At 43.4% G+C, this 15,576-nt stretch overlaps 1 protein-coding gene across 1 annotated transcript in view; it reads right to left on the bottom strand.

Moving 5' to 3' along the window:
• Positions 1-9,051: 9,051 nt before the first annotated feature.
• GPX3 (glutathione peroxidase 3) overlaps positions 9,052-15,576 on the bottom strand; it is a 114,511-nt gene continuing 107,986 nt past the window's right edge. Inside the window, exon 5 of the mRNA XM_078653614.1 lies at positions 9,052-10,399. Coding sequence (XP_078509740.1) covers positions 10,157-10,399 — 243 coding nt within the window. The 3' untranslated portion in view covers positions 9,052-10,156. The remainder of the gene's footprint in view (positions 10,400-15,576) is intronic.

The raw sequence follows: 15,576 nt of genomic DNA, 5'->3' as shown, positions 1-15,576 counted from the left end.
AACAGGAGATTCAGAAATGCATAATTGCACGGATCCGTCTGGCTGGGTAAGTAAAACGCTTCATTCTTTCTCCTTCCAAACCCGGAGCAGGTACCGAGCTGCTCACACAGCCTTCCCTGCGGCCGCCATCTTGCCTCTAGCTAAGTGCATCTGTATTGCTAATTAACATGTGGTCTGTTGGGCCTTGCAAACTCAGCTTGACCTTCTAGGCACTAAAATAAATTCACAGCGTTATGATGCCCAAGTGCTGGTGAGGTTACATGCTAATCGGGCAGAGTTCACTGAGCTAGCAGACCAGGAACAGAAATACCTACACAGGCACTCCAGAGCCAGGGAATACGGTGAGCCAGAGAGACCGAGCTGCACCCCAGACTATTGTTCAGCTAGAGGGAGATAACAGACATGCCATGCATGAGGCAGCTGTCACATAAAAGGGGTTTGCAAACTATTTCTCTAATTTATATACCTCGTGCACATCCTTCTCCCCAGGAGAGTATGCTGCATACTTTGATCACATTGCTATGACGTGGCTGGACAGCCCACAGTGACAATTGCTGGATGACCCTATTGCTCTGGAAGAGATCACAACTTTGATGTCAAGCCTTCCCACATGGAAAACTCTCAGAAGTGAAGGCTTCCCTGCAGAGTTTTACAAAGTTACTCACATTTGCTGGCTTCTTGACTCTTGAGAGAGTATAATGAGGTGCTGGAGAAAGCCATACTGCCCCCTTCTTTCAGAGAGGTAACACTTGTGGAACTTCTAAGACATGGTAAGTCCTCTTCGTAGTGCGACTCATACCACCCGCTATTTCTCATGAATGTTGACATAAAGATTCTTGTAAAGTTCTGGCGAACTGGTTGCTACTCTTGTTGCCAGACCTCACTGTTCCTGACCAGGTGGGATTTATCCATGGAAGGTCTATCTCTCATACCCTTCGATCTCTGTATCACTTAATGCAACAGCTGAACCCAGTATTGAATATTGTGGCAGTGTTTTCTGGACATCACAAAGGCAATCGATTCTTTAAAGCGGGACTTTTTGCTCATCAATCTATCTAGAATGGGCCTCCCCAATAGGTTCCGATGCTGGGTGACACTCCGGTACATGCAGCCAATGGCCAGTGTGCGATCAAACTGGCTACTATTTAACCCACAACCCCTGGGAAGAGGCACTCTAGCAGCTCTGATCTCTCGCCCAATTATTAGATGTCCTACAATCTGAATCCTTGGCATGTGCAATCAGGCAGCTACACGAGCAACACAGCCTTAATATCACCCCACTATCTTACCTTCTCTAAGTATGCAGATTACATTACTCTACTCTTGCACAACCCGGCTCGCAATCTCTGCTTCACTGTTAGGAAATTCACGCTATTCAAAACATTGTCAGGCATCACTATTAATTGGAATAAATTCACATGTTTTTGTTGACACTCACATCTGTGCCACTGAGTTGGAGTACCTTATCCTCTGGTGTACAAAATCAGTCAAATACCTAGGAATATGGGTAAGCCAAGACAAGTGTGGTGTCATCTGAAAAATATGGGGTGGCCATTGTCAAGACAGAGGAACAGGTCAAAAAATACAGACACCTTTCCAACTCAATTATGGCCATTTGGTCATGATGAAAATGATCACCCTGCCCAGGCTGTTATACTTTTTTTTTTTTTTTACAAATTCCCAGTCATCCTGGCCAAACAATTCTTCACAAATCTGAGAACCATATGATCTCTCTGGCCTGGGCAGGCCAGCAGCTGAGGATCCACTGAGAAATACTCATTGCCCTACAAACAAGGTGATCTTGGGGTGTCTGACTTTGAGTTGTATGATAATTGCGCCCAGGAACACTTCACCCACCACTGGAGACATCCTCCACCACACATGACACACACAGCGATTCAACATGATACAGTACTTCCCTATCCCCAAGGGGCAATGGTCGGCCAATAGCTCAAATGTGGCATGCCAAGAATAGTTTGGAACAGCATAAATTGACAATTGCATTACCTCATGCTTGACACCCTGCAGATTTAGTAACTAGGGATTGTGTAATTTGGGGATATCTACCCTTATGAGCAATTTATTGATTACTCATCCATTGTGGTTGAATTAGACTGCACAGCACTGGAAGAGTTCACGTACCTCAGACATCAAGCACTATGTAAAGCATATAATCCCTCCTTTCAGCTGGAGCCCCCTTCCTGTGAGGCCTTGGAGACAGTCATTGTCAACCAGTCTAACAAACACTTAGGCCCAGATTTATGGTATTTTGGTCAGTGTAGTGCAGCAAGTCACCTTGTTACACTGCCCTTTATCAAAAGGAAAGTTCAGGAATGCGGCGTATCTATGCAATAAGGCACATTCCTGTCCTTTCTCACTGCGTTGGCCCTGTTTTGGCTGCCTAGCACCAATGCAGGGTCTGAATTGTAGGCAGCATTGTTTTTGTGCAGAAAGGTGTACCTTCCTGCACAAAAACAATCCTGGCAGTTTTTTCCTCTTTGTTTGTGTCCTGCAGAATGAAGCACACATAGAAAGAGGTAAAAATAGAGGAGAAATACATATATTTCTCTTTGTTGCACCTCCCCTGGGGAGGCATACGGTTTTGGCTTATTCCCATGTTTACATGCTCTTGTAAATCTGGGGATGCGTCAAAATCCATGGGTGTTGCATGGGAACACCCACAGCAGCACCCGTGGAATACCTCCCTAACGCAGAGTAATGCAATGCAGCGATGTGCGCTGCCTTGCCTTACTCCAGAGCTATGAGGCAATTCAAAGCATGCAAAGTGGCTTTGCGTGGCCTCTTTGATATGGTTGAAAGGTTTGCATCGCTGTTGCATCACTAAAAGTGACTCAATGATGGCATAAGCCTCTCATATATATGCTCCTTAGTGACTATGGTGTATTTTACTTTGCAGGTTGAGGATCCTGTGGCGATCCCTAGTGCTAGACTGAGTTTGGAGACTGATATTGAGGATGACGATTATAAACAGGGATGACACTATTGCTGGGAGCTGATGGAGAACTTGTTGCAAATTTCCAGCTGGCCTTATCTGCTTTAAGTTTTTGCAAAGGCTAGACCGCTAACTTCTCACAATGGTTGAATACAAGCTACTCTCAATTTCCTGCAGTCTCCTGTGCACATTCGATCCAAATATTTGGAATTCTTTCTGAGATGACTGAATTATCTTTTGAGCCTTCTCAAATGATGGAACTTTGGGTGCACTGCCAACATTCAGCATAGCGTACAATGTTTTATTTCCATCCCTCGTTTACTGTCAATGAGACGGGTGCATGCACCTGGGAGAGAGATATAACTCCCACTGTTAAGAGATGATTGTATGATATGGTCCAATGCAACAAACAATTAAAACCATATTACTCCACCATGCCTCCTGCCAATAGAGCAAAAGACACCTGAGGTCTCCTGCAATCCTATTTGCGAAACAAAACCGCTCTAGAGCACTGACTGTAGTTGTGATGTGAATAGATTCTCGCAGTGAACCTGGTGGCCGTTCTGGAAATACCCTCTCTTTTAGAGCCGGCCTCTTGCTGTACATGGACAATGTTGTATACCACTCCTCTCACTGTGGCCTGAGCTGGCTGTGGAGGACTGACCTCTATCTTGGTAACCTGAACCAACTGAAGGAATATGACCCTTGCTTGTAATGCAAATGTAACCTGGCATATATTTGATATGTTATTGTGTTTTTCAAAATCTGTGATTGTCAATATCTATTGACTTCTGCATGTACCATATCACATCATGTAATGTGCTACTATGCTGTTTGTTCATTGAACTGTGTATAACAATAACAATTTGCAATCAAAAAGGATGATCTGCTATGAAAGTGGAATTGATAAATCTAGATTAACTAAATAAATAAAGAATAACTAAATCCACTTCCATGGAATTTCTGTTATTGTCTATGAGTGAAAACTTTGAAAACGCATTTTGCTACCAGGGTAGATGAAAATGTCAAAGGTCTACTTTGTACATTAAAACCTAACCTTCATGATGTATTGAAGCAAAAATATAGTACCACATTAAATGACCATTAGCCACAACGTGAAGAGTATGAATGTTCCACATGGTTGTGAGTTTATGGAGATTCTAAGTTGTAGGATCTCTTTTTATTTCCAAACCTAACTGCAAAAAAAAGGTAGGTAAAAGATGAACACACAAAAAATATATGTACTTCTCATAATTGGCAGGTTTCAGTCTTGTAGAGACACGAAGTATGTATAGGACAAATCAGTGTTGGAGACTTTGGAGAATGAGTCTATGGTATCTGGAAGGACTGAATCACTAGACTCCTAACCAGACATTTACCTGAAGGCTGTACTCACTTTCTGATTCTCAGATACTTCCTGTGTAAAAGGGATAGAGTCAGTACTTAGGGCACTAACTACCATTTATGAGATGCCTACTAACGTGTGATTAGTTGCTGTGGCTCCTCATTCACACCAGCACCTCTCCTTGCATCCCTCATCTGTGTTGGTTTTCCCTGTGTTGGTCCCTTCGAGTCTCTAGTCCACCCACCTTCTCCCTTTGTGGATATTTTGCTTTCTTGGTACCTTCAGGTACCTTGCCTTTCTCTGTCTTGCTTCCTCAGGCCTTGTCCGGTTTGGTTTTCATTGGCGTCTTGGGGTCTCCTCCCAGTATCAAGTTTTGGAGGAGGTTTGTCACTGCAAAATCCACCACTGAAACTAGTAAACTGAAGTCTTGGGATACTAACCTTGCATATCGGTATCCAGTATTAACTCGTGGTCTTCCCATCCCTTGCAGCTCGTGATGCCCTGATGTCCCTTACTCCCATCAGGGAATCTTCCTGTACCGCTCCTGACCTGTGCCGAATCCAGCTCAGGAGGGAATTCCAGTCCACTTTGTCTGTCTCACTCCCTTCCACTGTCTTTATCACTCCCTTCTCCGTCCATTCTCAAATCACTATTTGAAACGAGTAGTTACTATACTCAACCATGTAGAGCTCAGAGACAGTGCGCTGCACACAAGGAGCCTGAAAGGAATGCAGAACATAGACCCCAATATCCACGTCTCCACTGTGTTTTGATGAAAGAGAGCACTCCACCAAAAGACATTCTGTAAGTTTATTCTTTGCTTTCGATTGGAGAATACTGCAAATGAGAGAGGGTATCTTATTTGGAACTGAAAAATCCTGCTTTTGTAAACTCATTTTTGAGTAAAAGGAATTGAAAATCCTAAAATAATACTATGCTCTACTCATTACAAATCTAACAAAAGAGGAAAAAGTTATTTCAGATTATCCATCACCAAAACTCACAAATGGGCAATGGGTAAATGTTCAAACATAACCAGCGTTTCAATGGGATTCACGGTGATTTAAAATGGGAAATAACCTTTACAACGCAGTCATTACATCGCACAACACTTACAACGTAGTCATTACATCGCAACATCCTTTACAATGCATGTCACTACAACACAGGCATTACAACGCATACTATTACAACGCATGACACTACATCGCATGTCCCTACAACGCAGGCATTACAATGCATACCATTACAACGCATAGTTGTAGGTATGGTAGTGGTAGGATCCTATCTCCCCTACACTTTTAAAAAAGTATCTGCAAGACATTAAATCTGGTTCCCCCCTTGACCCAATGCCTCCACAAGTTCTGAGCTCTTTGGATCCAGCCCTACTCCATATCATTCTGAAGGTTCTGAACGCGTCTCTAACTGAAGCTATCGTTCCCAATGAATGGAAGCACGCTATGGTGGTTCCATTATTAAAAAAGGCCAACGCAGATCCCAACAACCCATCTAATTTTCGCCCTATTTCTTTGCTTTCATGTTTTTCTAAAATCTTAGAGAAACACGTCAATTCTTTGCTTAATTCTCACGTCAAAACCTCTAATTTTCTTCATGGTTCTCAATCCGGGTTCAGGGCTGGTTTCTCTACTGAAACCACTCTTCTTGGTGTGTCTGAATCCATTAGACAAAAGGTGGACAATGGGGAGACAGTGGCACTCATATTACTTGATTTGAGTGCCGCATTTGACACCGTCTCCCACTCCATCTTGTTGTCCACCTTGAAATCTGTGGGTGTCGGTGGTCCCGCCCTGGCCTGGATTGCTAATTTCCTTTCTGATCGCACGTTTCAAGTTTTTTCTTCTACATCTGTTTCATCAATCTTCCCCTCTAAGCACGGTGTTCCACAAGGGTCTATCCTTAGCCCTCTTTTTTTTAATTTGTTTGTGAGACCTCTTGCTTTTCTGGCGGAACAGGCAGGTCTCACAATTTACTCCTATGCCGATGACACTCAAGTCATCTATTCACTCTCCACCAATAAAAATTTTCCCTCTTCTTCCCTTCAAATTGGACTACGACAAATATCTGCATGGATGCTTGAGCACAAATTAAAACTAAATGGGGACAAAACAGAACTGCTCCTGTTTGGCTCTGACACCTCGCTCTGGGGCCCACAACATTGGCCGCCGAAGATGGGCCCTCTTCCTACCCCAACGACGACTGCTCGTAATTTGGGGGTCCTCCTTGACAATCAATTGTCCTTCAAGCAACACGTCGTGAAAGTGTCCGCCACCTGTACTACCATCATCAGGTGGCTGAGGAAAATAACGTGGATGCTGCCTGCCGACACCCTGAGGACTGTAGTCCAGGCTCTTGTCACCTCACGCCTGGACTATGGGAACATCTTACTCCTGGGTGCCTGTAAGGAGGTAACTAGGAAGTACCAGGTGGTACAAAATATGGCTGTTCGCCTTATTTGTAACCTCCCTGCCAGAACATCGGCCAAGCCTCACATGCGCAAACTGCATTGGCTGCGAATTGAGAGCAGGGTCAAATTCAAGGCATTATGTCTCATGCACAAAATCATGACTGGAAGAGCTCCACGCTACCTATCTGTTCTAGTGCAGCCATATGTCCCCCCCCGCACACTTAGGTCATCCACCCAGAATAAATTTAAGATACCGCGTGTCAAGAGAGCTAAAATGGGAGGCCGTTCGTTCTCCCTGTTAGCACCTTCTCTTTGGAACTCCCTACCCCTACCTCTGCGTTCTGAATTGTGCTTCTTGACTTTCCGTAAAGGAATTAAGACCTGGCTATTTAATACGTAATCTGCTGGTCTGACGCTCCTCTCATCTTGTATATCGTTCTGTTTGCCTTAGCGCCGGGAAACCTCACGGGAAGCTGCACGCTTAATAAGTGTAATTATAATAATAATAATACCCCTACACTATCCAACACTCACCCTACTGTTGCACCCACTGGAGTTAGAATAGTAATTTTAACCCCTACACTATCCAACACTTAACATACTGTTGTACCCCCTGGAGTTAGAATAGTAATTTTTACCCTTACACTATCCAATAATTACCTTAAATGCAATTTAATGGTATGCGTTGTAAAGGTAGTATGCGATGTAATGGAATGCGTTGTAAAGGTAGTTTTTAAATATGCGATGAATTGTCATGCGATGTAATGGAATGCGTTGTAGTGGATGTTGCGATGTCAAAACTGCGTTGTAAGTGCATGCATTGTAAATGTATGCTTTGTAACGTCATACATTCATTTAAAAGTACATTTCCTAATAAACAAACGGCCCTATTCACAAAGAAATTTTGGAGCCTTTGCGAATTGTCCCCAAAACATCTAAAATGGGAATATTCATAGTATATTAATATACAGTTAGTACAAATATAAAGGAGTGTGTCCTCTTTGCATTTTTACTAAGAGGGAGTTGGATATTTCAAGATCAATTCACAAAGGCAAATAAGAGTACATTAAAGAGTACTCCTGTAGTACTGATTCCCATAGTTGTACACGCTTTTATGAAGAAGCTCAATTAGTCAATTGCTGCGTGTAACAAAAACGAAGTTTAGCATTTAAATAAAATTTAGAACTTCAGTCAGTTAAAACTGATAAGGTTTGCCTATATTTTTCTGATCTCTGCCTGTAGCTTCAAAAGAATGTGAAATATGAGTTCCTCATTAATGTAAGGGGGGCAAATTACAGGCAAATAACAGAAGAATGTGGACATTTTGCCAACATTTAGTTTCACTCTAATATAATACCTATGCAGGCAACATGAATCCAACTTTGTGTGAGTTTTTCCTCACCACATATAAGAAGTTCTGTAACTGAATACATGTTTTTTTCCCTCAACATCCTTGAAATGCTGACCAGGCAAAACAGATGCCAACTGGTCATAAAATATCAGAAAGACAGAACAAAAAGGTGTGCCGCATGTCAATATTTGAAACTGAAAACCAAAAGTACACACTGTATTTTCTGTGTGTTCCTGTACAAATTAAAGATGCATATTTTGGAAAGGCCTGTAAGCATGTAAATGACAAAGATATTGAGAAAATTAATTATTAATGGGCTGCATTACTTCATTAAATTAAAATTAAATTTTAAAGTGGCATTGAGGACATTGTTAAATGACATCGTGATTTGCTTGTTTAGATACTGAAGGACTAAAATTGAGAAAACTTGTAAGAATCTAATCTAATACCATGTAAAAATAATAACGAGCCCATAAGACAGATAAGTTACTTTTGAAATAAGAAAATAAGAGCTATTTTAAAATGCAATCCTTTTATCATGGGTTTAATCATTAAAATGACTTGTTATTTTTATATTGGTTCAAATATTAAATTACTGCATCCATTGTCCAGTCACTGTGCATGGGTGTGTCCAGGATTGGTTATCACATCCAATAAGTTGACCCAAGGAAAGTACAGCCGGATAATAAATAGGACGTTTCTCCAACTGTTTCAATGTTAAGTATGGTGGGTCTTCATAATAAAGCTGTGGTTCTCTTGTGCATAAAACAGTTACTATCTTGCCTAAAGGTGCTGGAAACAATCCATGATTAGTACAAACTTTGACACGCTCTTACGCACACGTGTTCACATTCTTGTCCGGGACCATGTAAATATTGTACCTCTGTCTGAATAGGTAGAATGAGCCCTAAGCCCCCCCCAACACACATCATGCCACACTTATGCTCCCGAGCACCCATGTACAAATATGACACGTGTTTCAGAAATTGTTTTTTATTTTGCATTGACGGTAACCAGGTAAGTTGGTAAGAGATTCCTGGAGGGGCTGGAAGCAGTGCACCCCCAAAATGGGATCCCAGAGCAGACTGAATGCACTAAAAGAACTGCTCTGAGGCCAGAGTGGGTTCTGGGCTGGTCCTTCCACAGCGTGTTTTTGGACCGGTCCTTCATGCTGGTGCGCTCTTCTGCTCTCCGGGGGACATCTCCTCACAGCGTTACACTCTGATCACACCTCTGAACCCTTGCTCCAGAGGGTGTTACACATGCACTGGGGCCCTACACATTTTAGTCTAAAAACAGGTGTATTCATTAGGGATTTTGGTGAAAGTGGGGGCTCCTAACACATGTGAGCATTTTTTATCCAAATGCTGCTTTAGTTCTTTTGGGGACATCACAACTGTAAGCTCCTGACTGCAGTAAATTGATAACAATGTCCCAGTAGATGAGGTTTCTGGATTTTTCCTTATTTCTGCTCCTCAGTCACCCAAAAGTAGTCAGTGCCTCTGACACACATAACAATCACACATTTTGTGCCTTCTCTTTCTTGGCCTTTCCATCCGTGATAAAAACGTATATGAAATGTCATTCTGGTGCTCTTTCACATAACGCTCTTCCTGTCCTTTACACAGTGACATTTCTTTCTAAACACTTTCCTTTAAAAAACGAACTCAAATTACGCCTGAAGAAACATCTCATTGTAACCCATACAACCATTGAAATACTTTATAATACACAGTCATAAAAGCAAAAACCTGATTTTACTTCAGCTTATGGACAAACTCCTATTCTTCCATTAACAATGCCTTTCACACAGGCACACGCACATGGCATATTTGGTGGCAGAGAAGCAGAGATTTCGAGGGTGTACTTTAGGCCGATTTTGTTTTTGTGTTGCCATCCTTCTGTATTTTGGAAGTTGGGAAATGTGTGAAATGTTTACGGCAGACACTTGGATGGCACAGAGGCCCAAATTTAAAAACAAAAGATCTCTGAAGGTCCACCCCCAAAATCAGTGCCCCTTGTTGAACCTCACACATACATTGTCTCTCATTCTCCCCCTCACTCCTCTTGCACGCGGGGCCTCTACTTCTGCTCTGCTTGATTGTAAATTTGTTTCTGTGGACTGCGCGCCGCCCGCAGGAACTCAATGATGTCTCGCTTCACCACGGACACGTTGGTTCGGGGGTGCCAGCGCCTGACGGGCTTCCCATCCGGGTCAACCAGAAACTTCTCGAAGTTCCACTTGATGTCATTGAGTTTGAGGTTATCCCAGAAGAGACGATTGGTGGGATTCCCGAAGCTGAAGCCAACAGGGGGGCAGGCGTTCTGCAAGGAAGGAAAACGTAGGAATGAATGTTTATCAATATATTCATTGTGGGCCGACCAGAAATAGGGTTTCCTTCAGTTTAAACCATTACAGTGTTGCATTTGCTGATGGCTTTGCTGGGCCCAGGAACCCTGGCGCTCCATGTTGTACACTGCATATTTTAGTAAGTACAACCTTGTTTTTAAACCTAGCAAAAGGAAGCAGTGTTTTGTGAGGAGATTCTTGTATTTGTGGACATGGATGCTAACTAGCTTCCTATCAATGCCTTTCTCCGCCTCCTTGGAGGGAAAGATTCAGATCCCTGCATATTAGATGCGTTCTGCTGCTGAGACTAATTGCTGTCACATAATCTCTCTGCATTGATGTGTTTTAGCAGGAAATGTATATATGCCTCACCAAAATGTACATGATTTAAGCCTGCTGCTCCACCTGGCCATTTTCTAGCGTCAGCCGGGGTCAATTTAAATGACAATTGTCTTTTGATATTTTTGCTTGGCTACCTGCTATTTTGTATTAAACGCTGGTTGGGCTTGGACCTCCTTATGTGTTGTGTTCGATTTTTAACATTATTATTCTCCTTTTAAAATACACCTTTCCTTGCATTGGTTCTGTTTTAAACCTACTCGCTGTTCATTATATATTTTTTCTAATCCCTGTCCGAAAATAAGATTCCTTCAGTTTTAGCACTTAATCTCTTTATTGTTTCTCATTCCAATCCCGTGCACCTTTTCTTTCTGATCCATTCATCCTATTATTGTTCCATTCTGTAAGCTTTCATGGTTTCACTTTCTATTGCCTCATCCTTTCATTATTTCCCTTTTGAACCGTGTATCCTGATATTGTTTCTCTTTTGATCGTGTTGTCTTTTTCTTTTTGCCTCTAATATTGCATTTTTTCATAGATTCTCTTTCTTTTTTAGTCTTTTGCTGTGTCCCGTTGCCGTTTCTTTTTCAGTCTTCATCGTTATGTTCCCTTGTAACACCCTCTCACTCTACCCTGTCTGATAATATATATCTATTCATTACCTTGTTTAATCCATTATGCATTCAGACTTTTCCTTCTTAGTCCAGTAACATGGTTTGTATGCATCTTCAGCTTTTAACTGTTTTTCTTTAATTCATCTTTTGTTTCTCTAGAAAATCCTTACTTCACTGTTTGGCTTGTATAATATTAATTATTATATCAACAAAAAGTATCAGAGGGTCAAGGAGAGATAACAAGGATTATCTGAATGTCGACTGGGAATTAGTACCACAAACCAGATTTCAAACACTTTCAGAAAGAAATGAGAATAAGCCAAACATGTGTATGGTCTTGAACACCCATCAGTCACCACTCGGAACCGCCCTTCATCATTTGGGGTTCCAAAGGCCCGCACAGCAAACAACTGCCTAATGACACACAGAAAAGGGCCTAATGGATGGAAAAAGGGTCCCTCCTGTTGGCAGTGTGGGGTCACTTTCTTGTCAGAAGTGATTGGATGTATATAAATGAGTGGTGTGGCTCATGGGGTAACTAGCTAAGGTGCAGTGCAAAGAAGCTGTGATAGCAAAAAAAGAAGAAGGGAGTGTAATTAAAATTGGTTTAGGAAGCAGAAAAATATTTTAATCAGATATAGCTTCCAAAGCCAATGTTTAAACAAGCACTGGCGTTGCCAATAGGTTTCGCATTTGGAAAGTTGGAGCTATTGGTTTTGTAAATGACATTTTATATTTATATATTGTTATTGACAATGCCAATAACGATATATAAATATAAAATGTCATTTACAAAACAAATAGCTCCAACTTTCCAAATGCGAAACCTATTGGCAACGCCAGTGCTTGTTACCCTTTCTGTTGATAAAGAACAGGCCGAATAGTTCCAGCATTTATGCTGTTCTGAAAAGCACAACTTTCGAATGCAGTGACCGGTTTCCATGGGTGGCCACTTCATGCGCTCACTGACAATTTCCAGGCGCGCCTATGTGTTTTAATGCCGCATTACAGACTTAAGTGTTTACTTGTGTGGGCGCACGAGGAATATGGGCTCTGTAAGATTACTTTTGTCTGATGACAGGTCTGTGGCCAGAGTTCAGTTACAGGGACTCCTAGTGGCAGAATCGGGGTTGACACCATCCAGCAACAATTTACAAAGCTCGATTGAAAAACTTGGCAGCTTAGGTCTGTGTTGTGTTAACATAAATTGTGCAGCGCCTTCTGCAATTAGTGTAGCACGGCATCGCTATGGGGGCTTACTAACCCCCTATAACAACCCAAGCTGTTACACCGCTAAGTACACTTTAAGAGAAGACAACGACATGACAGTTCCAAGCCGGAGTCTGAGTTACCTCAATTCACACCAATGGAGCACTGAATGTGCCTTTTCGGTGCCCATTGCCGGCGTATTAACATCTATGAATGTCTATTCTGTTACTTGCACTGGGATTCCCGCATTGACATGTCCACAATTTTCTGCATTTCGCTAGTGTGTTTGCCTCGTCTCTCCGGAATGTAAACTCACGGGAAGCCTTCTTTTACAGAATACATATTTTACCCCATCCCTTACCCTATTGAACGTCGTTTCAGCCGACATATGGTCACTGAGCTGGTCAGCTAATGATTAAGTCCTCATGCAAGGTCTGGGCGCAGCAGACTTCGGACTGTACTTTCACAGCCTGGCACAGGTCGCCGCGGCACAAAATAGTTGTAGGACACCGGCAGAGAAATTCAAGGCAGAAGGAGGGTGAGGTGGGCACAGAAACGCCCCTGCATGTAGCAGCGGAAGGGCTTCGCGCCCTCGACCACATAGCTGCCAAGGTTTCAGATTGCTATGTGTGACAATTTCATAATCCCAGTGTAATTATGAGTTACATTTCAACAACTATGAGTGACACTGCCTCGCAAGCAAATTCAAGCAATGAAGACAAAGGAAACATAAATATCAGAAATAAAAGACATGACGAGCGTCTCATACCCACACACCCATGTAGCCTGTGGTTTACTTTAAAGGTATTGGAACGTTTTTCCGACCTCAACGTTATAAGCAACGGCCTATACCTTGAACTGACTGTAGGATGTGAGAAGCTTCAAAGAACAACTGTACTTTTCAATTCAACTTTGAAATTAAAATTATGAAGTCGTAAGCATGACTAGAAAATCAATATTTTCGCATCAGACACAAAAGCTAATATGAGTCCCTCTCTCATTTGAGCCAGTAGGCCAGCACGTCAGAAAGGTTGGACCTGGGAAATAACTGCCTTGTCTATGCATCAACAATACATATCTCAGAATTCAGAATTAAAGCAGATGGAACATTTTAGCTGTTTTATCTTATGCCCGTAGCTACTGACAGTCCAGGGGGATTTCCGTTACACTTTCAAAGCCGACACCTGGTTCCCATTTATACATCAAAAACATGTGCTGAAAGGAAGTATTTCTGCGAACCTCGCTGCCCCTGTAGTAGCTGCACACTTTTCCGACCGGGACCATTAAGCAGTGTGATTTAAACAATTAAATCAATAGATGAGCATTGCCCCCGGGGTCAGTGTACGTCCGCCCGTTATTATTAACGAGTTTCACGGCTTCTCTGGTCAAGCACCCAACACCTACCAGCAGTAAAAAAAAATCACAGCCCCCCACCCCCACCCTTTCTTCTCTCTTCCCATCTCAAACTACCTCACGCGAGGGCATGATGTCTGACCCCTGGATTTTATTTTCTCGCAGACTAACGCGTTTTATGTATACTCTCTCAAACCGACTCCGGGGCGCATCCGTGTGCCCGGTTCCACACATGGAAAAGGTCAGTCTGCCGAAGCAAAACACAGATGTATTATAGCGCGTGTTTTACATTTCACCCTAACCGCAGGCCGTATGCAATCCTGACTCTTTTCCGCGTTGTACCGAAGGCATTAAATAGAAGGATGTCCTTTGAAATGCTAAGTTACTTTTCTCGTGCCTCTGTTTTCATTTCCACCTCAAAGGTTGCGTAGCAGCGCTGCATCACTCCAAAAGAAAGCAGTTTTGAAAACCCAAATAACTATATTGCTGCTTGTTAAAACCACAAGAGGGAATTATGCGGCTCATAATGACGCTTTCGGTTTTCTCTTTATTATTGTCGTCGCTGTTCATTCAGCCTCGCCATCTGTGAACAGGCATGAGCAGCTCCGCGCCGTACCTTCCCGCTGAGGCTGCGCCGTACCAGCTTGATTGCTTCACTGCGGATCTGACCTATCTCCCCAGCCGGTGAAGGCGTACTGCACTGCACTGCACCGGGAGAGATCCCCGAGGCCGCGCCGCATCAAGAGGAGCTGCCCTGTACAACGCGTACAGGCTGCTCCATGTGGCATTTCCGCCCCAGATCTCCCTAAAGCTTCGCGTCGAAGGGACACCTACGCCCGGACACAGACAGCGTCCCTGAAAGCCCGCAGAGCCCCTCGGAGGCCCCGCTCCAGCGCCGCCCGTCTTGACGCCGTAACGAGCCGGACCCACATCAGGCGCCCTGCTGAGCCCTGTCCCGGTCTACCGCTGTCCCCCCGCATTTGTCCACGACAACCCCTACCAAGGTACTGTACAGTGTGTGCTCGAGGGCGCAGGTCCACCCCTCGTGAAACCTGTTGCTGGATGTTAACCCCTTGCAGGGCCGAGTAATCTGCCAATGCCCCAGTAACACACAGCGGACGAATAGGCTTACCTCATGGCCTCGTAGACGCTGCTCGGAAAGCACAGCGTCCTGTAGGGATTCGGGGGCGTGCTCTCCCCTTCCTATTGGCTGGAAGGTAAAATTCCAGCCAATGGGAAGAGGAGAGGGCGGGACTTAAAAAAAGACCCAGAAACGCCCCCGAATCGCGTCAAGGCGGGCCCTGAACTCAGTGACGCTCCTCTCCTCCAATGGCTGGCCAGCATTTACGAGGCCAGCCAATCGAGAAGAGGGGCGTGTTCAGGCCCCCATACTACAGACATAAGATTTCGGCTCCGCCCACTGCTACGCAGTGGGACGGTAGCCGAAACCTAAAAATAGCAAAGACAGAGGAAATTTATGAACTGTCTAGGAGTGGAACGTGGTCAACATGTTTCAGCAAATGACGGCCATGTGGCCTTGCTTTCTTCAGGACCTTGTCAAGAACTGCTACTGCACAAAAAAGTGAATCAAATAAGAAGAAACAGTGTTCTAAAAACGTGATACAAATTTAGATACT

The sequence above is a fragment of the Lissotriton helveticus genome, chromosome 7 (assembly GCF_964261635.1).
Source record: "Lissotriton helveticus chromosome 7, aLisHel1.1, whole genome shotgun sequence".
Classification (NCBI taxonomy): Eukaryota; Metazoa; Chordata; class Amphibia; order Caudata; family Salamandridae; genus Lissotriton; species Lissotriton helveticus.
Note: the sequence above shows the minus strand (reverse complement) of the source record. Positions and strands in the feature narration are given on the sequence as shown.